We start from the raw sequence: 24,659 nt of genomic DNA on the forward strand, positions 1-24,659 counted from the left end.
ACTTTCCCCTCACTTTGGCGCTGATTTCGCCCCTATCCCCGTCCCTCAGATGAATAACACACACGCGCGTGAAGTTTTCCAAGCATCGCCGAGCGCGCGAGGTCGTTTGTTAATGCCAGAAGCCCCGGACACCCACTGTCACGTGATCTGATCCTGGCGGCGGCACCCTCTGACCTCCCGGTGTGGGGTGAGAGGTCACGCCGCCATTTCACCAGGCGGGGAGTTAAGTGCGAGGAGTCAGTATCCCTGCTCCTCTCTATCCGCTGCAAGGAGATGTCCTCCTTCTCGGAAAGCGCGTTGGAGAAGAAACTCGCCGAGTTGAGCAACTCGCAGCAGAGCGTGCAAACCCTGTCGCTCTGGCTGATCCACCATCGGAAGCACGCCGGTATTATCGTGCACGTCTGGCACCGAGAACTGAAAATAGGTGAGCGGGTCTCCGGTCACAGTAACCCCGCCTCTCCGCCCTCCTTCCTCGCTATCAGTGCAGCTAGTAAAGTTGGTGTACGGATCTGACAAAGTAAGCTCCCACAGCTAGAACAACATTACCTGTTTCTGTGGGAATTGAGAGAGAAGCAAACTTTTATGAATGCTGGACATCTGTAAAGTGAGCAAGTAGGTGCCTTACAACGGTCAGGCAGCATCAGAGAGGGAGAACGCAATTAATGTTTTAGTTGAGTGATCAGAAGGGGTTGTAGGGAGAAATTGAGGTGTTCAGGTCATTCGAGTGACTTTATTTCTGCTTTTACATATTGCAAAGGCATGTTTTACCTACTGCTTACATGAAATAATGTGATACACACCACCTGTGATGTTCTCTCAGTAATATCGTGGATTGTCAGTTACGATTTCGTAGTAAATCGCTGTAGAAAAAACTTGACTCCATAATTTTCTGGCTTCTTGAAAAAGTAGATTGATGTGTATTAAAGTGCTGATATTTGTATTTGATAGTAAAACATTTATTCCTGGATTTGTAGTCAAGCTACAATAGGAGTCAATTTCAGAAATGTTTGTATGGTTGTCTAATGTACTCTTATAGTCCAATTATTATTTTAATGCTGCCAGTGTTAGTCCAGTGTTATTCTACAACATTTATGTGAAGTTGAGTATTTTTCAAACTGTTGGAAATGTAATATTTTAATAACCAAACTGCAAGAATATCAATACATTGTATTACTTGTGATAGTTTGCTTTATCTTATAGTTTTTTTTCTGCTTGTGATTGATTTTTCAATTTGACTTTTTACTTTTATTGTTTGGTAGTCAATTTATTTTGGTCTTTTTCTATTCAAATGTATGAAATTGATCTTTTGCATTCAAAAGATAAGGAGATAGAAAGTGATATTTGTGGAGGATGGGAGTAGGCTAGAGAGCAAATTATGCAGAATAACATCTTGGATTTCTATCTATTCTATTTGACTATGATCAGCTGGTCTTTGTAACTTATTGCTCTGTGCTAAAACTAAGCACTATTCTGATTTTGAATTACAATGTCTATTTAAAATAGATTTAGTTCCTGCATTTCTATTAATGGACTGGCACAATTGTTTTAAATTTGCTGGCAGTTGTTAAAACAGATTTAAGGACACAAACTACTTAAGATCGAATTGTATCTCAGCACATATACTGTGTGATCAAAACTTTTTAATATCTGCAAAGTTTATTTTCAGGCATGCTTTCTCAGTCAAATATTATAGGCTTCTGACAAAATATCACCATATTAAAGAATAATAAACATGAGGCTGTTACCTACATAATCAACTGACAAAGGATACCATCAATTGTGGATTCAGATACTATCAATAATAGATGCTGCCTTAAGTGGGTTGACTACAATTTGGAACAAATCTAAATTTTTAAATGATTGAAACTGAAGTAAGTTGACAAGATGAATGTGAAGTTGATGTTTCCTCTCATGGAATAATTTAGAACTTGGGTGTCATTGTTTTAAATTAATGAGTAGACGAGAGAATTTTTTTTATTCTCCGAGACTCATGTTTAGAACCCTCCCTCTTCCTAAAGGTGCCTTGACTGAATAGTGTTTGAGTGTTTTTAAGGCATGTTATCTTTGACCAGCAAGGTTACCATAGGTAAACAGGAATTGGGTTACAATCAGATCTGCTAAGATTTTATTAAACGGTGGGGCAGGCTTTAAGAACACGGTCATCTTGTATTCTAAATTTGTATATATATATATGTGTAAAACAAAATAAGTTACTAGAAGTACAGTTATGCTACCTTCAATGATTGTGTTATCACTGATGGTGATTTTGTTAAACCACATCTAGCTAAACCGAGCAGGAAACTGACGTTCATTTATCTGGCTAATGATGTCATTCAGAACAGTAAGAGAAAAGGTCCTGAATTCACCAAGGCCTTTGAAGGAGTTCTTGTGGATGCATTTTCACATGTTGCCAGGTATGTTTTTTTTAACCTAAACCTAAAAGAATTGATGTTATTGGGTCATTGAGTGTATTCCTTGCTACTGATCAAAGTTAGAAAGGTGCATCTGGAGTACAAGCCCATCCAATGACATACAGCATATCAACTTCCACAGACTAGACTTTGTTAGGATTGGATCTACTTCCTCGGGCAGGGCTTTGTATGGGTCTGCTGTAAATAACCAAGGCAGTAAGGACTTTTCAGTGCTTCTTTCAGAAAAAAGTAGTGTGGCATTTTGGGTGCAGTTCATGATCAAAAGCACTGATGTCTGATATATTTATTTTGCATTAAAGTGGTATGAAGTTCAACTGTACCTTGTTGTGTTACTGTTTCAACACGAGATTCTACAGATGCTTGAAATCCTGAGTAACACAAAATGCTGGAGGAACGCAGCACCTATGGAAAGGAATAGGCAGTTTCTGGTGGAAGTCCTTCATTCCTCCTGATGAATGAGAGGAATAAGCTGGACTGTATTCCTCTCCATAGATACTGCCTGACCTGCTAAGTTCCTCCAGCATTTTTTCTGTTATTGTTTTGTATTATGTCTAACGTGGTGTAGGGCAGACAGTCTTATTTAATTTTTTGTATTTTCATCAGAAGAATAGTTTTCTGAAGGGATAAACATACTAAACCTATCTTTGCAAAAATAGTTATTATGGTCTTTATTATATCCTGCTAATTTCTCTACTCTAAGTATCTTTTAATGCTGAACTACTTTATCAAGTACCACAATATTGTCACATTCTTCAAAATGATGTTGTTACTGGTGTTTTTGTTGATCGATCTTTCTTCTCCCAGAGAATCTGAACAGAGCTGTAAGAAGCAAATGGAACGAGTCCTGAACATATGGCAAGAAAGAATTGTGTACGATGTTGATTTTATTCAGCAGCTTAAGTTGACCGTGGATGAGTCCAGCAGTCCAGTTTCAGTAGGTATGCACATAATAAACTGAAATCCAACCTTGTAGTAACTTTTCATGCTATAATCTCAATCATATCTTTGCATCACAGGTACTTGGTTGCAATAAACTATTTAAAAAAAGTTCACTGGCATTGCTTTGAGCTGACACCTTGAGGCCCTCCATTGGTTGTGCCCTATCTGTTTACAAGTAATGCAAGCCAGGGCAGAATGATAAGGAGCACAAGCTCTTGCCCGTGCAGCAGGCACCCCCTCTCTTTGCAGCTAATGAATTCAAAGAGATGGCAGGGACCCATACAGTTTAGTACCAGCAGTGTCACAGGAGTTACCAGTGGGTGTTCAACTCAACGTAGGACTGCCTTAGCGGCTCCAGCTCCAGATTTTCCCTCAGGGTATATTCCCAGAGCTTCCCCACGAATGGGTATAGCCACAAGGCCGCATAGGTTTGAGATCAGAGTTTTCCTTTTCCTTCTAGATGAGCCGCAAAACGCAGGTGATTAGCCCCATCTGCTCAAAGCAACTGATTTTAAGGCGTCAGTTACCTGCCTTTGCCCATTCTCCTGTCAGTAGAAATGGCTCTGCCATGGTTAGAAGCTAATCATGTGTGAAGGCCAGGAGCTGGATTTAGTTGTCAGAGAAAATTTAAGACGCATGATGTTGGGGCATTTAATCAGTAGCAGGTATCAAATTCAGTGTATTCATTATTGCAAAGTTTGAGACTACTGGAGGGTCAGCTATTCCAGTAGTTTCAAACTTTGCCTCCACGTATGTGGCTTTGTGGTTAGCAAGTAACGGTCTGAATGTGTTTTCACTTTTAGAAGGATGTGTATCCTTTTAAAAGGAAAATGTGGAGTCGAATCATAAGAGGTATCTTAAGTGGTAGAGTCACAATGGAATTGGAAAATTTCTAGAACATAGCTCATAACTCTGTGCTGTAGAAGGAATGGCACAGTTTATACCCTGCATACAGAAAAGTTGTCTGCACTGATTTCATTAAAGATGATTGAGCCAAGATGAAATGTTTACCAAAGTAAGGAAAATACCTTATGCAGTATTGTGGTAACGAAGAATGAATAGGGATGGATCCTCTTGCACAGCACACGAATTTAATCATGTAAATTGAATTCAGATCAAATTGGACATTAGTTACTGGTTTGTCTCTTGGTTTACACACAAGTGGATTTGAACAATTGTAAGGAAGGGAGAATAGTAATGGATTCTTTTGACAGTTGGTTTTGAACAGTAAATAGGTCGATGTCAGCAACATTTGCACCTTTGTGTAAGTTAGGCAATTACCGAAACAGTGTGATACAGTAGTTACAATTGCTTTACTGCACCAATGATCACTGCTTGCAGTTAGATTCCCATTTATACATTCTCCCCTACTGCATGGGTTTCGACCAAGTACTCTGGTTTCCTCCCACTTTCCAAATATGTACAGTTGTGCGCATGTTATATTGGTTCTGTAAGTAGGCATAAATACACTGTGTTTTAATGTACATTTGACAAATGAAGTTAATTGTTATTTTTTTTTAATCTTTGTTATGAGCCACAGGAAATGATGGTGAAGCTGTAAGAAATTTTGGGTGAATATTACAAAGCTCTCCAACATTGATTTTGGGAACTAAAAGCACAATCAAACAGCTCTTGCTTTAGAAATATTAGTTTTGGAGATGTATCATTAAAGTATGGTGAAAACATATTTTAAACATCAGTTTATTCTGCCCTTCTCTGGTTGTCACAAATCTTAATTAAGTTATACTTGAAGTTAAGACTGCGTAGAGCCAATAAAATTGCATACTGCTTGTCAAGTTATTCATTGTATCCTTTGAAAATCACAGATACAGGTAGTTACCAGGTAAGGCTGGAAAAAAAACACTGAATTAATCACTGATGTATTGTAAATAAGCATTTGAAAGAATTTGTAGGTGAATTTTTATCCTAGTGGTTCATAGTAACATTAAGCTATAAAGAGAAAGGTAAAGTTCCTGCTACAAGGGAGGAGAAATGTTCTTGTTAAAGCATTTGGCTTTAATTGTTTCACAAATGTTTAGTTTCTTTCTTGAATCCCTTTTGAAAACTATTAAAGCTTAAAAAATATTTACAGCTAATGAGATTTGAGACTATTTATTATAGGGAAAAGAATCAAGAAAATAGTGTTCAGCAAAAGTGAACTAGAATTTGACAATAAAATTTAATCATAGTTTTGATGTGTTTAGAATTATTTTGATATAACAAAGGTGTTAATCTTCAGCAGTAAGATATTTTTCATAGAAATGTTATAGGATTTTGTACTAAAGGTGAATAACAAATATTACATGTGACACTTGCACTTTTAGGGAAGTATCTTGGCCATGTAATATCACTGCCCTGTTAGATTTCTTTTTGGAGGAATTAAAATACATCATAATAATTGCAAACGTAGCTGAGCTAGGTAGTGTTATTTGCTTTCTCTGCCTGCCTCCCATATCAGATGATTATTTCACTGAATTCATCACTTTAACATTATTGGTTAATATTAAAATATGCATGTAGCCAATTGTCACTTTTTGCAGACATTCAATAGTGGCCTTTTTTTGTGACAGGAAAAGTAAGTGTGTGTGTATAATTTGTCAGTCAGATCTATGATAACTCAAAGCAAAATATATAGGAGGATCTCTAAGCATCTAATTTAGATATTCAGTTTGTTGTTTTTAGTTTCCTCTTGACAAATTCAGCAGATTATCAGGAGAATTACAGCAAGGAGTTTGGGAAAACCTGTGAAGAGACAATACAGAAATTAGTAAATTGTAACAGTAGTGCTTGCTATAATTTAAACACCACCAGTACTTTTAAAAATATGGAAAATCTTCCACAGATTTTCCATGTGCCAAAATGTTCCATGTCATTCAGTATCAGATAAATGTAGTCTTGAGTTTATCATGTGGTCCATTCCTGAAAACTGTTCATAACCTGAATTATTTGTAAGTTGACAAATAGGTTTGTGAAGAGTGGAAATGTCATTTGGCATCACTGACTCAGTGAGTCTGTTCATCGTTCAAAGAGTGGGAATAAAGGGAGCCTTTTCTGGTTGACTGCCAGTGACTAATGATGCACAGGGGTCTGTGTTGAGTCTGATTCTTTTCTGTTCTATGTCAATGATTTGGATGATGTTGGTGATTTGGTGGCTGTGTTGCAAAGTATGCAGATGATATGAAGATTGGTGAAGGAGCAGGTTATTTTTGAGGAAATGGAGAAGCTACAGAAGGACGGGTTAGAAGAATGGGCAAAGAAATGGCAGATGGAATACAGTGTCAGGAAGTGTATGGTCATGCACTTTGGTAGAGGAAATGAAATGAAAGGGTTAACTTTTCTAAATGGAGAGAAAATCCAAAATAAATTGAAGCACAAAGGGACTCAGGAGTCCTTCTGCAGGATTCCCTGAGTCTGGTGAGGAAGGCAAATGCCATGTTAGGGTTAATTTCAAGAGGACTATAAAAACAAGGATGTAATATTGAGACTTTATAAAGCACTGATGAGGTCTCACTTGGAGTATTGTGAGATATTTTGGGCTCCTTATTTTAGGATGTGATGAAACTGGAGAGGGTTCAAAGGAGGTTCATGAAAATGATTGCAGGATTGAATGGCTTGTCACATGAAGAGCATTTAATGGCTCTGGGCCTGTATTCGCTGGAATTCAGAAGAATGAGCCCTTTTAAATGGTGAAAGGCCTTGGTAGAATGGATGTTTCCTATGATGGGAGTCGAAGGTCAGAGGACAGAGCCTCAGTATAGAGAGCTGTCCTTTCAGAACAGCTGAGGCAGTATTTCTTTGTCCAGAATGTGGTGAATCTGTGGAATTCTTTGCCGCAGGCAGGTGTGAAGACCAAGTCTTTATGTGTGTATATACATAAGGCAGATGGGTTCTTGATTGATCTGGGCAAGAAGGGATCTGGAAAAAAGGCAGAACACTAGAGCTGAGAGGAAAATTGGATCAGCCATGATGAAATGGTGTTGCAGATTTTATGAGCCAAATGACCTAATGTCTTGTGTACTGGTGCATATATTTGAAAACAAGATTAAAGTGAATCATGTATAAAGTGAATCATGTAAAACAAATAGTTTTGAAGTACATTCGACTTCAAATATTTTTGCTATAATAAAAATTTGTACATAAATTTTCTGGCCAGGAGATGTAATTTATAAGCAGTAATTATAGTTTTGTACACTAAATGTTCCTACAACATTCAATAATGTATAACTGGCCTTTTATGATGAATTTATTAATGATTAAACTTCAACTTGGAGCACTACTTTCTGAAAATTGAGCTGGAGAACACTGCAGAACTCTGGAAGAAAAAGTCACTGACAATAACAATTATTATGCTCAGTTCAGACATTCAGTTTTGCTGTCAACACAATTTTACAGTTCAGGTCACTTAGTATAAACTCCAGATAAATTGCCCAAGCTGTAATTAGAGTTCCAATTTATTTTGAAAACAAAGGAATTGGAGCTAGGATTCACTTAGGATGTTAACCATTAATGCAAAAAAAAATCACAATTTTAGCAATAGGGAATATTAGGGAATAGTATTTTAGCAATAGGGAATTGTATATGGTACAATTGTATAACCAGAAAGAATGACTCATCCTAAGTTGTGTTCTGCACTGATTCTTTTCTTCTGCTTTGGATGTTGTGGAATGCAAATTTTGTTTTCTCTGTCTTAGAAGGTGGGAAATCCTCAGACCTTTGTCTGTGATTTAGGGTTAATGATTTATGTCAAAATTGTGGGATCTAACATTTAAAACCATATTTTTAATCTGTAACAATAATCAGTGGAATTGGGGAAAATTTTTGGAGAGGGAACAGAGAGAAAGACTATTATAGCCTTTGTTAAGGCTATAATCAAAAATGATCAGTTTTACTTTTCCATTCTTCCCACTATACAGAAGCATTTCTACCATTTGATCTTTTTAGTACTTGTTCAGAGCTTTGCAGTTTGAAACTATTGACTAGGCTAAATGTAATGAAATTTAGTCATATTTCTCAATAAATATACACTGCCATATTGAGCCATAAATTGTACTTGTGTTGATGTGAAATTTATCAAATACTTCACAGCTGGTGGTAATTTAAAATTCTTTTATAGTCTGCTTTCAGCAGTTTTGACTGGGAATCTGGCAATTAATTCTAAACGGAATTGGCCAACATACATTGCTTATGTCAAAGTATTCTGGTTGTATGGAATACTTAAATTCCCGGTATCAAAATATTACTTAATGACAACTGCTATGAATGCTGAATACCATTACATCTCTTTTTTTTTTCCCCTATATTTCTTAAACCAATAGATTTTGGCCTTTATTTGCGTCTGCTGTGAGAGCTGTTCATTGGGTAAAATGCCCAAGAGCATTTTAACTCCACAATCATTAATCGGCTTCACATAAGTAGTAATGCCTTGTGGCTGTTATCTGTCTTCTGCAAGTCTGAATCAGAATCAGCTTTATTGTCACTAACATATGTCATGAAGTTTGTAATTTTGTGGCAGCTGTACAGTGCAAGAAATAATATACAGTGCAAAAGCAAAATAGTAGTGTTTTTGGGCCTGTGGACAGCTCAGAAATCTGGCAGAGGGGATGAGCTGTTCATAAAACTTTGAGTGTGGATCTTCAGACTCCTGTAACTCGTGATGGTAATAATCAGAAAAGGACATGTTCAAGATGGTAATAGTCCTTCATGACAAATGCTGCCTTATTGAGGCACCACCTTTTAAAGATTTCTTGGATCTTGGGGAGGATTATGCCTGTAATGAGAGTTGGCTGAATCTGCACCCCTCTGCATTCTCTTTTGATCTTGTGTATTGGAGCCTCCGGAGTAGGTGGTTTTGTAACTAGTCAGAGTGCTCTCTAGGATATATCAGTAGAAATTTGCTTGTCTTTGGTGACGTGCCAAATCTCCTCAAACTCCTATAAAGTATAGGCACTCTCTTCATGACTGCATTGACGTGTCAGCCCAGGAACTTGAGCTGCTCACTCTTTCCATGGCTGATCCCTCAATGAAGACTTGAGTGTTTTCCACAGTCCTAAAGTCTGAGTGTTCCTGAAGCCAACAGTCAAGTCTTTAGTCTTGCTGATGTTGAGTTCAAGGTTGCTGTTGTGACACTAATCAGCTATCTCGCATCTGTGTGCCTCATTGCCATCTGAGATTTTGCCAACAGTAGTAAGATCATTGGTGAAGTTATGGCATTTGAGCTGTGTTTAGTGACATCATGAATGTAAGTAGTGGAACAGTGGCACTGACTGCTCTCTTGATGACCGTATCAATGATGCAGTAGCAGAGGGCAGTACCGAGCTCGGAGTTTGAAATTTGTTGATTAGTACTGAGGGGATGATGGTATGTTTTATGTAAAGTTGATTATGACCATGTGGAAACTAATAGGTGTGGCTCAGGAGATTAGAACTTGGTTCACAAGATCACAAGACAAAGGGGCAGAAGTAGGCCTTTCGGCCCATCGAGTCTGCTCTGCCACCCCATCATGAGCTAAACTATTCTCCCGTGTAGTTCCAATTCCAGCTTTTTTCCCATATTCCTTGATACCCTGACTAATTAGATACCTGTCAATCGCCTCCTTAAAAACCCTCAATGATTGGGCCTCCACAGCTGTATGTGGCAATGAATTCCATAAATCCACGACCCTCTGGCTAAAAAAATTTCTCCTCATCTCTTTTTTAAATGGGTACCCTCTAATTTTAAGACTGTGACCTCTTGTCCTGGACTCGCCCACCAAGGGAAACAGCCTTTTCACATCTACTCTGTCCAACCCTTTCAACATTCGAAATGTTTCTATGAGATCCTCTCTCATTCTTCTGTACTCTAGTGAATACAATCCAAGAGCTGACAAACACTCCTCATATGTTAGTCCCTGCATTCCAGGAATCATCCTCATGGTTGGTGGTTAGGCTTAAGAAAGGTACATTTCACTTCATGTATTTTTGTAATTAAGCTTCATTACAATTTGTTAGCTGTGGTGAGAATCCGTAGAAATGCAAGAACCTAGATGTTATTGCAGGGGCTGTAAGAAGAAAATAGTTGCATTCATATGGCACCTTTCAAACTTATAGTCATGTAAAGGCCCTTCTGTTTATCAATTACTTTATAGTTAATATGAAGCTAACTAAAACAATGAAATTAGTTCAAGAAGGTATTGCAATGGCATTGAAATCAAGGGACATAAATACATTTGGGGTGACGCAAGTTCCTTCAGAGAAGGAAAATGCAGTAGTACCTCAGTTAATCTAGATGTACACAGTGGCCACTTTATTATGTACCTCCTGTACCTTATAAAGTGGCCACAGAGTATACGTTCGTGTTCTTCTGCTACTGTAGTCCATCACTGAAGATTTGGCATGCTATGCTTTCCGAGACGCTCTTCTGCACACCACTTGTAGCACTTGGTTATTTGAGTTACTGTTACCTTCCTGTAAGTTTGAAGCATCTGGCCATTCTCCTCTGATCTCCCTCATTAACAAGAAGTCTTCACCCACAGAGCCACTGTTTACTGGATGTTTGTTTATTTTGTTTTTCACAGCATTCTCTGTAAACACTAGAGACTTGTGCGTGAAAATCCCAGTAGATCAGCAGTTTCTGCGTTACTCGAAACATTTCGCCTTGCACCAACCATCATTCTATGGTCAAAGTCACTTAGATAGATTTCTTCCCCATTCGTATGTTTGGGTCTGAACATCAATTGAACCTCTGGACATTGTCTGCATGCTTTTATGCATTGAGTTGCTGCCACATGATTGGCTGATTAGATAATTACATTAATTTGCATTATTCACATATCAAAAGTGAGCTGACCAATACAGTGGTCAATTACAAAAACATGACAAATTTGAGGAAAATATTGCCAATACTGGAAAAGGAAAGAATATTGTAAGTGTAATGGAGAGGTAGTGTCTTGAGCTAAAATTATAAGCACCCTGTTCAGGGTAGGTGGGCTGGGGTTAAACATAATGAAAAGACTGCACCAGTCTATCATGACCTCAACCATTATGGCGTTTTTACCAAGCATCTTCATATCATTCTTTCATGTATTTATTAGAATTGTCAATATGTCACATACAGTGCTTTTCACTGGGCATTTGTGAGCTTCATTTCAGTTTGACAGTTGCATGAACTCCTATGGATTGTGAAGCACAGCACTGAAAAGAAATTGGAGCATAAGATATAGGAACAGAATTAGGCCATTTGGTCTATTGAGTCTGCTCTGCCATTTGATCATGGCTGATCCATTTCCCTCTTAAGCCCATTCTTCTGCCTTCTCCCCGTAACTCTTCACGCACTGACAAATCAAGAACCTGACCTGTCAACCTTTGTCTTGCATATACCAAATGACCTGGCCTCGAAGCTGCATATGGCAACAAATTCTACAGATTCACCACCTGGCTAAAGAAATTTCTCCTAACTCTGTTCTAAGTGGAAGTCCCTCTATTCTGAGTCTAAGCCCTCTGGTCCTAGGTTCCCCCACTATATTCACTGTCTAGGCCTTTTTCAAATTTTGATATGTTTCAATGAGATCCCCCCTCATTCTTCTAACTTCTAGTGAGTAAAAGCCCAGAGCCATCAACCACTCCTCATATAATAAGCCATTCATTCCTCGAGTCATTCTTGTGAACCTCTGAACCTTCTCCAATGTCAACAAATCCTTTCTTGAATAAGGAGCGAAAACGGCTCTCAACACTCTGTGATGCCTCACTGGGCCTTGTAAAGCCTCAGCATTACTTCCTGGCTTTTACACTTGGCCTCTTAAAATGATGGCATTTGCTTTACTCACCACAGACTCAACCTGCAGAAGGACTCCCAAGTTCCTTTGCACCTTAAATTTTTGAATATTCTCCCAATTTTGAAAATAGTTTATGCTTTTATTTCTCCTCCCATGCATACCTACACTTCCCAACACTATTCTATTTGCCACTTCTTTGCCCAGTCTCCTATTCTGTCAAAGTCCTTCTACAGCCTCCCTGCTTCTTCAACACTACCTGCACCTCTACCTGTTTTCATATTGTCCACAAACTAGGCCATAAAACCATCAATTCCATCATCTAAATGATTCACATATAATGTAAAAAGAAGTGTTCCAACACTGGCTCCTGCAGAACACTGCTAGACACCAGCAGCCAATCAGAAAAGGCTTCCTTTGTTCTCACTATTTGCCTCTTGCCAATCAGCCAATGCTCTATCCATGCTAGTCTTTTCCCTATAATACCATGGGCTCTTGTTAGGCTGTCTCATGTACAGCACCTTTTCAGAGGCCTTCAGAAAATCCAAATACACAACATGCACTGATTCTCCTTTGTCTGTCCTGCTTGTTCTTTTGTCGAAGAATTCTAACAGATTTGTCAGGCAAATTTTTTCCCTTGAGGAAGCTACGCTGACTTTGGTCTATTTTATCTTGTGCCTCCAAGTATCCCAAAACAACATCCTTAATAATCGACTCCCAACATTTTCTCAACCACTGATGTCGGGCTAACTGGCCTTTGATTTCTTTTCTCCAGCCATCTTCCCTTGAAGAGCGGAGTGACAATTAGGAGCTATCAGGTCACCAGGAGGGTTCCTTTCCTGGAACTCCTTGCAGGCCAGAAGAAATGGGGTGCTCCCTTGGATGTTTTCACTTTTTCTTTTGCCCCATTTCACTCGTGTTCTTTCCGCACTCACTCTTACTTTGATCATAGAATTCCCTAGAATAGCTCTTCTTGTGATTGCTGCTCATCTGTCATTTCCATACTTCAACCTTTTCCCAAATGCCTCAGCTGCTGTCTTGTATAGTTGTTTGTCAGCTGGTCTGGTTGTCATTCTGTCAAGATGAGAAACAAGAAACTAAAGTAAGAAGTGATTGACCATCTTAAATGGCCTTGCTGGGTTCCTCTGCTGTTTTCTGTCATCTCATAAATGGTACACATAACAGTTTGCAGATTATTTGTTTTGCCACTGCTGTTTGTGCAACAGGTGTTCACCAGTATCCAACTAATCAAATTGTGCCATGGGAATTTTTTTCCATACTACTGTAATGTATTATCCAAACCACTGCACCTCTGACAAAATATAATTATTACTACATTGACTTGTCACCCAATATATTGCAAAAGCTAAAAGAAATATTCTACACTCCCTTTTTTGTATGCTGCTTGGATTTGCAGCATCTGCAGATTTTCTCTTGTTTTCTCACTTCCAAATCTAGCTGGGCCTTAACAGTAAGTTATTAACTAACATTTCCAGAAATAATTGCTTTCCCAAAATTTCTGTAATTACAAATCACACAATTTTAGTTGAACTATAAGTGGGGAATAGTTTGTTACATTCCAATTTTTTTGACAAAACACTTTATTACTGTTATACCACCATCAAGAATGCTTACCATGCTTTGGGAAATCCAATCATCTAGCTGTACTTGAACTCTGGAATTGTAGGCGGAGACTAAAGACTCCAGTAGCAGTGGTGAGGACCAAGAAAAGGAGGCGGAGGAGTACTTATAGCACTGCTTTAAGTCAGTGGATTGGACAGTCTTCAAGGAGTCCTCTTCAAATCTGCATGAATATGCTACAATTTGTCACTGACTTCAAGACCTGTGTGGCTGAGTATTGCCTTTTGACATATGCAAACCAAAAGCCATGGTTGAATCATGAGACTTGAGGACTAGGTCTATGGCATTCAAGACCAGTGATTCAGAACCAAACAGGAAGTCCGGGTACAACCTACAGAATGCTGCTTTAAGAGCCAAAAAAAAACAATTTTAATTGATGTTAGAGTTGGAATCAGATGTGTATCAGCTCTGGCAGGGTTTGCATACCATTACTTCCTACAATCTAACATTATGAATGCCTGTGATGCTTCACTCCCTGCTAGGGTCAATCCCTTTCAAAGTGTACATAAAAGGCAGAGTAAAACTACACCTGTGCAAATTCTTGCAGCATCCAGTGACCTTGTGATCTCTGTCTCGGAGGGCAACATCAGAACATCTCAAGGAGTCGGGCCCTGACATTGTACCTGGTAGGGCTCTGAAAACCTGTGCCAACCAACTAACAGGAGTGTTCAATGACATCTTGAATCTCACTGCTGTTGTCGGTGATTTCCACCTGCTTCAAAAGGGCAAGAATCATGCCAGCACCCAAGAGCAGGGTGCACTGTCTCAACAACTATCACCCAGTTACACTCACAATTACTGTGATTAAGTGCTTTGAGAGGTTGTTTATGGTTTAAAATCTGTTGCTGTCAAAGCAAGGACCTGGACCCACTGCAATTTGCTTGTCATCACAACAGGTCTATATAGCTGGTGCAATTTCTCTGGTTCTTCACTTGGCCTTGCATCATCAGGACAATTGCAATATCTATGTCAGGCTGTTGTTTATTGATTACAACTCAGCATTCAACACAATCATACCCTCAATTGTAATCAACAAACTCTAAAACCTGGGCCTTTGTACCTCCCTCTGCAACTGGATTCTTGACTTCTGCACTGGACATCATTGTGTGCATCAGAAATGTCATCTCCTCCTTGCTGGCAGTCAACACTGGCGCATCTCAAGGATGCCTGCTTAGCCCACTGCTTTACTCTCTACAGCCATGACATCTGTAACTTTGAGAGGGATGGGTCAGCTGGTGGTATCGTGATAACAGCCTTGCACTCGATGTCAGTAAGGCCAAGGAATTGACTGCGGACTTCAGGAAGGGGAAGTTGAGGGAGCACACACCAGACCTTATCGAAGAATCAGCAGTGAAAAGGGTGAGCAATTTCAAGTTCCTGCTTGTCAACATCTCTGAAGGTCTTTCCTGGGCCCAACATACTGATGAAATTACAAAGAAGGTATGAAAGTGGCTAAAGTTCATTAGGACTTTGAGGAGACTTGGTATGTCATCAAATACACTCAAAAATTTCTTTAGATGTACTGTGGAGAGCATTCTAATTGGTTGCAACACCATCTGATATGGAGGAGCCACTGCACAGGATTGGAAAATGTTGTAAGCTCAGCCAGCTCCATCATGGGGACTGGCCTCCCCAGCATAGAGAGCATCTTCAACTAACATGGTTATGAACAATATTACTAACATGGTTAGAGCATTGGGTGATTGATGGGAGGCAGTGAGTGAGAATGAAAGGATACTTGTCTGGTTGGCTGCCAATGACTAGTGGTGTTCCACAGGGGTCAGTGTTGGTCCCTTTTTATGCTGTATATCTATTATTTAGATGATGGAATAGATGGCTTTGTTGCCAAGTTTGCAGATGATATAAACATTGATGGAAGGACAGGTACTGAGGAAATTGGTAGGCTGCAGAAGGACTTGGACAGGAGAATGGGCAAGAAAGTGAAAAATAAAATTGTGCTGGAAAATGTATAGTCATTCATTTTGTTAAGAAGTAAATGTGAGGACTATTTTGTAAACAGAGCAAATCCAAAACTCTGCGATGCAAAGGAACTTGAGGGTCCTAGTACAGAACACCCTAAAGGTTAACTTCTAGGATGGTGGTGGTGAGGAAGGCAAATGCAATGTTACCATTCATTTCTAGAATACAAGAGCAGGGATGTGATGCTGAAGCTTTATAAGGCACTGGTGAGGCCACATCTTGAGTATTGTGAACAGTTTTGGGCTCCTCATCTAAGAAGAGATGTGCAGGCATTGGAGAGGGTTCAAAGTCAGTTCACAGGGATGATTCGGGGAATGAAAGGGTTATCATATGGGGAGTGTTTGATGCCTCACTGAACTCACTGGAATTTGGAATGATGAGGGGCATCTCATTGAAACCTTTCAAATGTTAAAATGCCTAGACAGAGTAGATGTGGAAAGGATGTTTCCCATGGTATGGGAGTCTAGGAGAAGAGGGCATTGCTTCAGGATAGAGGAGCGTCCATTTAAAACGGCTATGGGGAAATTTCTTTAGCCAGAGGATGGTGACTGTGGAATTTGTTACCACAGGCAGCTGTGGAGGCCAGATTGTTGGGGGTATTTAAGGCAGAGATTGATAGGTTCTGGATTGGGCATGGCATCAAAGGTTACAGGCAGAAGGCTGGGGAAATGGGGTTGAGGAGGGGATAAAAGGATTAGACGTGATTGAATGGCAGAGCAGACTTGATGGGTCAAATGGCCCTTCTATATTGTATAGTTTCAAAAGGCAATGCCTCAGAAAGGTGGCATCCATCATTAGAGACTCCCATCACCAGTACATGCCATCTTCTCATTGCCATGCGCTCAACATTTCAGGAGTGCACTTACCCCTCTGCCATCAAATTTACGAATGGACAATGAACCCATGTACACTACCTCACTATTTTTCTCTTTTTTGCTCATTTTGCACAATTTAATTTTTAAAATATATTTACTATAATTTATCATTGTTATTTTATACAATAATAAAAAATTGCCAGTGATACTAATTTTGATTTTTTTTTAACTTTTAGATGCTATCAAAACTTAATGGTCTGCATAATTTCACCTATTTTTTGTTACTTATATGCTGTAATATTGTTTTATTCCAGAAAACATCTACAAATAGCTCCACTTTAGCCAGATTTAAGCAAGTTACTATACTACTTTGGTTTAACTGTGTCTGTAGAACTATAACATAAAAGGCTCTTGTTTTCAAAGGTGAAGAGAAAAGAGCACTGAAACGCAGTTATCCAGTTGTTGAAGATGACGAAGATGACGATTATAGAGTCAACTATTCCCCAATTGATACTGGTGCAGGTCCAATGTTGGTATGTTTTTGAAGCCAAAGAGTCATCACATGTGATGCTAAAAAGTCCTGAAGACTTCAGTGTGTTTATTGTCTTTGCTACACAAGTGTAATTTAATTGTCAATGGATATCAGTAGCCAGTAAAGTTGGGTATTACTATTGAGGACAAAAAGGTTATGTTGTAAGCTTTCATTATAGATACGATGTCAGCCCTTCCCATGCTTGAAATATTAAGTTTACCTCGTTTATCTGTCTAACTTGTGCTAGATAAACACAACAGTATATGTTCAGCATCTGCTTACAATACTCTTCTATTAATTGTGAAACTTAGAATTACTAGAATAGAAGTTCAATGTACTTATTGGCTAAATATCTAGTATCCAGACTTGTATTTCAATATTTTCAAATTGCCCATACTGATGTGTGTAATTGCAATATTTCATCTGTATTTAAAGAAAACTTGAATCATTCATCCAGTTCAAATAGCTTCCTATGGGCTATCTATTTTTATAATGTCAAATTAATTTATATAATTATTTCAATAATGTCACATTTAATTTTTCCTTAATTATACCTTCTGCATGTATAGTTGTGAACCCTTTGCAACTACCTGGTTTTCTGCATTAATTACTAATAAAATATGGTGTGATCTTCAAAGTTACAATAAAAGACAAACACAATCTGCCTAAACTAATAACACAAACAATTGTACTTTTTATGTCTTTATTGAACACATTGTTTAACCATTCATAGTTCAGGCTGGAAAAAGTATGTGAGCCCTTGTACTTAATAACTGGTGGAACCTCCTTTAACAACAATAACCTCCATCAAATGTTAGCTGTAGTTGCTGATCAGACTTGCACAACAGTGAGGGATTTTGAACCATTCCTCCAACTGTTTCAGTTCATCAATATTTCTGGGATACCTTGCATGAATGGCCCTCTTCAGGTCTTGTCACAGCATTTCAATTGGCCTAAGGCCCAGACTCTGACTTGCCATTCCAAAACATGAATTTTCTTCTTCTTAAACCATTCTGGTGATTTACTCTTGTCTTTCAAATCATTGTCATGTTGCATCATCCATCTTCAATTAAGCTTCAGGTGATGGACTGCTACCCTGACATTCTCCTGTAAAATGCCTTGATACAGTTTTTAATTCATTGCTCCCTCAGTGATTGCAAATTGTCCAGGCCCTGAGTCAGCAAAGCAGTCCCAAACCATGATGCTGCTCCACCATGCTTCACAGTTGGGATGAAGTTTTGGCACTGGTGTGCAATGCCCTTTTTCCTCCAAGCATTTTTGCATTTCTGCCGGAAAGTTCAACTTTTGTCTCATCTGTCCACAGAATATCATCCTAGAAGTGTTGTCGAACATCCAGGTGGTCTTTTGCAAACTTGAGACATGCAGCAATGTTTTGTTTTGGAGAGCAGTGGTGTCCTTCCATGAACAGCATTCTTGTTCATTAGGAGTTTGAAGAGATTTGGTATGTTAACAAAAAGACTCAAAAACTTCTATAGATGTACTGTGGAGAGTATTCTGACAGACTGCATCACTGTCTGGTATGGGGGAGGGGGCTACTGCACAGGACCAAGAAGCTGCAGAGGGTCGTAAATTTAGTCAGCTCCATCCTGTGTTGGGTACTGGCCTGCAGAGTACCCAGGACATCTTCAAGGAGTGGTATCTCTGAAAGGCAGCTTCCATTTATTAAGGACTTTCACCACCCAGGGCATGTCCTTGTCTCACTGTTAACGTCAGGTAGGAGGTACAGAGGCCTGAAGGCACACACTCAGCGATTCAGAAACAGCTTCTTCCCCTCTGCCATCCTATTCCTAAATGGACATTGAACCCGTGAGCACTACATCACTTTTTAAATGTATATTTATGTTTTGCCCAATTTTTAACCTATTAAATATACATATACTGTAATTGATTTTTCTTCTATATTATGCATTGCATTGAACTGCTGCTGTGAAGTTAACAAATTTCACAACACATGCAGGTGATAATAAATCTGATTCTGATTCTTGTTCAGTGTTTTTCTTGTAGTGGACACATGAACAGAGACTTCAAATTCTGGAGATTTCTGCATTCCTTTTGCTGTTGGCCTTGGGTTCTTTTTCACCTCCTCAGTATTGCACATTGTGCTGTTAGTGTGATATTTGCAAGAAACCCATGCCTAGTGAGAACAGTAGCAGTGCTGAATTTTCTGCTATTGTAAAACAATTTCTCTTACAGATGAATACTTAGGTCTCACTGAAATGTTTCTGCAGCATTTTCCATCTACAATTCTTCTAAGGTCCTCTGGAAGTAGTTCTGATTAAGGCATGGTGCATCAACAGATCTTTCTTGAAGAGCGGTCTCTGTCAGTAACCTGACTTTGTGTGTCTATTTATTTATTCGTTCATACACTTATTTGTTGAGACACAGCGTGGAGTAGGTCCTTTGGCCCCTTCAAGCCACACCACCCAGCAATCCCACAAATTTAATCCTAGCCTTACCACAGGACAATTTACAATGACCTATTAACCTACCAATCAGCCCATCTGTTGGACTGAGGGAGGAAACCCATGCGTTCATGGAGGAACGTACAAACTCCTTACGGGAACTCCAGGTGGGAAATGAAACTGGGTCACCCGTACTGTAGTGTTGTGCTAACCATTATGCCACCGTGCTTCTCTGCAACCCATACTCCAATCTCATCTCACTGATTGAACACCTGACTCCAGGTAGCTTTTTGTAGGAGGCATTATCCCAGAGGATCACTAACATTTTTTAAAAAATGGTGTACTCAGTACTGACAGGAAGAAGTATAATTGTTTGTGTTATTAATTTAGGCAGATTGTGTATATCTATCATGACAGATGAAGATCAGACCACAGTTTATGAGTAATTAATGCAGAAACCAGGTAATTGCAAAGGGTTCACAAAGTTTTTCTTGTAACTGTAAATATTATTGTACATTCCATTAACTGTTCTTGTTTACACCAGCAAGTATATTCTTAATGTACTTTTTTTTGTTTTTAAAAAAAAAGACTGAAAATCTGATTAAAGCTTTGCAAGACTTGGAAAATGCAGCATCCGGTGATGCAACTGTTCGTCAGAAGATTGCATCATTACCTCAAGAAGTGCAAGATGTTTCACTCTTGGAGAACATTGCAGGTAATTAGTTTGCAATATAATTCATAGCTTGGTTTGGATGGTATGTCTTTAATAACCATTACTGTTAATTTATATCATTCATAAAATGAGCAACTTAGCCATTATGTCAGTGAGTAACATTGTTAGAAGTGTAAATTAAAATCAAACTGGAAATTCACATCTGTCATTGTCTGTCAGGTACAATTGGTAGGAGGAACCAGAATGTTAGCCTTAGTTTCTTTATGATTGCTTTTTATTGTCTAAATTTTACAATAACCATTACAGTATATAGATTAATAGTTCACTGGATCTTATTTAGTTCCCATTTTTAGGTTGAATATAGGCGTATGAACTTTATCCTTATTTTTGACATGATAATTACGTGACTTAGCCTAGATTAACCACATTGGTCCTTTGCACACAATTTGAGAATATTGTGTTCTACTTAAACTGTTAATGTGGTTTCACACATTGTGTTGTCCACAATTCCAAGTAGTTTTATTTCTTTCAGCAGCTGAAAACATTTGGCAGCAAAAAAATTGTTTTTTTTTCCTTTCTCTAAATCTGAAATTTGCTGCAGTGTTAATTTTGCCTGTCTCTTACACTAGATAAAGCAGCTGCTGAAAGACTATCAAAAACAGTTGATGAAGCTTGTTTGCTGTTAGCTGAATACAATGGACGACTTGCAGCAGAACTGGATGACCGAAGGCAGCTGGCAAGAATGCTGACTGAATACATCAGTAGTCAGAAGGAGATCCTGGGAGAGAAAGAGAAAAAGCTAGCAGTGGGTACCTCCTTCTCTACAATCTCAATCTTTGAACAATATCTCCTCACCTGCTTATCACCTCCACCTTGTGCTGCTCTTCCTTCCCTTTTCCTATGGTCCACTCTCCTCTCTTAGAAGATTCCTTCATCAGCTTTTATTTTTTCCACCTCTACCTTCCCCTTCACCTATCATATTTTAGCTTCCCCTACCCTCTTATTCTGGCTTCATCCCCCTTCTTTCTAGTCCTGCTGAAGGTCTCAGCCTGAAATATTGACTGTTTATTAATTTCCATAGGTATTGCCTGACCTGCTGAGTCCTCCAGTATTTTGTATGTATTAGATCTGCAGAATCTGTTGTTTTCAAATATCAACCTGTTATATTAAAATCCAAAGGGTTAATCTGAGCTTTAAATAACCTGCTGCTCTTGTTCAAAACTGGAGATTTTTATGAACTACTGTTCAGCAATGTTACCTCTTAAACAGGTAGCGTTTTTGTACTTGCCTGCAAATGTAATAGATCAATTCTTTTTTAGCCTTCATCCAAAAGCTTGAAATGCTGATTCATTTCAATTGATAATATTTAACAGTCTAAACAGAATGTTTTTTACCTTTGGGTACAGGAGGTACCTAATGTCATGGCCACTGAGTGAATTTCTGCAGGTTCATGATCTTATGCTGTTGAACTTCAAGGTTCAACATGTACATTCAGAGATGCTTTTTTGTTGGAACACATAATTATTTGACTTAATGTTGCCTTCCTGTCAGCTTGAACTCACTTGCTCATTCTGACCTCTGGCTGTTTAGATATTTGCATTAATGAGCAGGTGTACCTAGTAAAGTGGCCACTGAGTAACTTTGGTTTGTTTGTTTCCTTGCAGGAATACAAGCAGAAACTGGCCCAAGTAACACAAGTTCGGAAAGAGCTGAAATCTCATATCCAGAATTTGCCGGACCTATCGTTGCTTCCCAACGTTACTGGTGGTTTAGCACCATTGCCTTCTGCTGGTGACCTTTTCTCCAGCGACTGAACCTCTACCCATTTCTCAGGCGTCAAACCACAATACCTCCACTGTGTGACTTCTTGATGGTGTGGACTTAGAATAAATGATGGAAGTGAATCAGCAAGGCCAAACTTAGGCACAGCATCTGTGTGCAAACTTCATTAGAGCTGTAGTAACCCTAACATAATGGCTTACAACAGATTGAAGCATACAGAGGAAAATAAACACTATTCACCTGCAGGTTCCAAACACACTTCAGTCCTAGACCAGGGATGATGGGAGCTCTGTAACCAGGATGGCAAGTGACACCTAATATGAATCAAATGAACAATGTTAGCTGTGCTCGTGAGTCCATTGTACAGAACATGCTGTTTTTCTCAGGCTGTAATATTCAGGAAGCAGGCAAATTGTTGGCAATGAAGGTAGTGCGCTATTGCTGGCTGCTTTTATGCATTTCCTGTTTGACAGATTAATTGCAACTGAATTTGACATGATAAATATGCATTTCTCCAGGTTAACCAATCAACTTGCCCTTTTAAGCCAAATCTTTTTAAAATTTTTACATGTCTCTCCAAGAATAAGAAAACTTTAAACATGACTGTTACATATACTGGAATAAACAATTAGTAGTGTAGCTGGTCCTGGTGCCTTTTTGGCTTGTGGTGAAAAAATGTCTTAATAAAAGCTGTTCCTTCCAGTTTGTAGTAAGAGCACAAACCCTTTCCCAATTTAATCAAACAATGAAAGGAAATCCGAAAGAAAATGACCTTTTAATGTTGGAATTGTCTCTTCCAGAATGGAACAAGAATTACTTTGGGACTTCCAATCTGTCTGACAATACTGCTTTATCTTTGGTGCACTGTGACAGTGTTTGGACGTGAAGCAATTTGTCCAGCTGTGTGACTGCTATGTTTGGTTTTGTACTGTGGGCTCATAATTCAGCTTTTTTCTCTCTAAGAGCTATGTGGCCTATGGTAAAGTCTACTCTTTTTAGAGCTCTCTATTGCATAACCATGTGTTAATGTTCCAGGTAGTTGATGGTATGGAGCCAAGTCAATATTGCCTGAATAGCTTTTCCTTTAAATCTAGCATTATTTTAAACTATCCAACTGAATGAAATTATTTTAGTCATGCAAGCAAAAGACTACTTATTTCAAGTTTAAACATTTTTGAAGCTGCAGTTTAGAAGTATTGTGACTGAAGTTCAGCCTTTTACAGTGTAAAGGTACGAGGTGATTCGCCATTTTTACTTTCATTAACAATTCAATTATAAACATACTTTAGAAAAAAATCAGCTGAGAAGCAAATTAATTGAAACATTATTATCTCACAATGAATGTGCAAGCTTTTGAATGAATTCAGTGGTTAGAAACTTGTGTATTTCAAGACCACCCCCCCCCCCCCCCCACCATTCCTGCCATGGATTTCGAGAAAAGATTTTAAGTTTTTTTTTTAAGAAAATGTTTCAGGAGCCATTGTAGTAAATTTTCTTTGGCATGTCCACTTCACATTGGTTTCTGTTGATGGTAGAGGTATTAAGAAGGAAAATATGGTATTCGCTCTTTAGATGAGATTTGAAAAGCAGTTGTTTCTCAGTAGGTGAAGTATTAAAATGCTAATCTTTTGAGTTCCCCATGGAAAATTGACGCATTATCATTGGGTTTACATGGTTTGGAAAGATTGATTTAACTGAATGGGGCCCCCCATTCTTCTCCCCCCCCCCCCCCCCCACAAGTATTCAGTCATAACTAATAGCCCTCTGACCACATGGAATTGGAATCATTGGTATCACAGGGATTTCTAACCAGCCATAGTGGGAAGTGCAGGTCATAGAGTAATCTGAATTAATTTGAGAAAGGAACAAAAGTTTTCTAATTTTATATTTACACTTTGCCATACAATTGGAACTGGCGTATCACAGTGTCACAGAGTAATTCATTTATTTTAAAAAGACTGACTCAAGATTTGACTATCTAGTGTCAGTTGTTGGTTTTCTTTATGATTGATACCTTTCTGTTAGCTCTCTGCAATCTGTACAAGGGTCACCATTGCCTTTTCAAAGTGTATTCTTCAAAAATTACTAATTTTTATAACTAAAAATATTATTAGCATTTGAAATATGTTTCAAGAATTTATATACAAATTTGTCTGCATCACACACGCATCCCATTATTTGGCACACGTGTACTTGAAAATTTTTCTTGGCAATGTTGAGGATACGTTCTTTGCAAGATATTTTTTTTCTTTAGGAAGATCTGACAAAAGTATTTCCACAGTTTATTCTGGGCAGGCCTGTACTCCTGCTTTCATATTTGGGGGAAAAAGTTTGAGCATCTTGGTGTTTGATCTCCATGTAAATATGCAATATTCTCAGGGGAATCAGATATTTTTCCTCCAGAAGCAAGTGTACTTTGTTGGGATCAACATCTTTTTGAACGGCTATTAGTGATTTCTGTTTCAAATAATGAGTCATAATGTAGATACAATGGACTACAACACAAAATGTAATGTTACCTTTAACACCCTTCAGAATATGCCTTGTCAAAGCCATGCATAGTTTTCCAAAATGGAGCGTTCTGGAATAAAAGATTATTTCTTTATTTTGTGGGAAATTTCTCCACTTTGAAAATGTCCAGAAACCTTTGAATGTATTTTAAGAAACCTTAATAAAACTAGTAATTTTGAATAGAA

General features: G+C 38.5%; 1 protein-coding gene across 1 annotated transcript; it reads left to right on the plus strand.

The window, feature by feature from the left end:
• Nucleotides 1–61: 61 nt before the first annotated feature.
• rprd1b (regulation of nuclear pre-mRNA domain containing 1B) lies at nucleotides 62–24,659 on the plus strand. Its single transcript, XM_059979911.1, has 7 exons — nucleotides 62–424; nucleotides 2,285–2,414; nucleotides 3,237–3,370; nucleotides 16,977–17,086; nucleotides 20,097–20,223; nucleotides 20,811–20,986; nucleotides 21,846–24,659. The coding sequence occupies exons 1-7, from the start codon at nucleotides 274–276 to the stop codon at nucleotides 21,993–21,995; spliced, it is 978 nt and encodes a 325-aa protein (XP_059835894.1). The 5' UTR covers nucleotides 62–273; the 3' UTR covers nucleotides 21,996–24,659.

The sequence above is a fragment of the Hypanus sabinus genome, chromosome 9 (assembly GCF_030144855.1).
Source record: "Hypanus sabinus isolate sHypSab1 chromosome 9, sHypSab1.hap1, whole genome shotgun sequence".
Taxonomy (NCBI): domain Eukaryota; kingdom Metazoa; phylum Chordata; class Chondrichthyes; order Myliobatiformes; family Dasyatidae; genus Hypanus; species Hypanus sabinus.

Excerpts from the sequence above, each read along its gene's own strand:
- rprd1b (XM_059979911.1), top strand. The coding sequence starts at position 274 with ATGTCCTCCTTCTCGGAAAGCGCGTTGGAGAAGAAACTCGCCGAGTTG. Across the intron at positions 425-2,284 it reads GCACCGAGAACTGAAAATAG|CTAAACCGAGCAGGAAACTG; the intron begins GTGAGCGGGTCT and ends AACCACATCTAG. Across the intron at positions 2,415-3,236 it reads GCATTTTCACATGTTGCCAG|AGAATCTGAACAGAGCTGTA; the intron begins GTATGTTTTTTT and ends TTCTTCTCCCAG.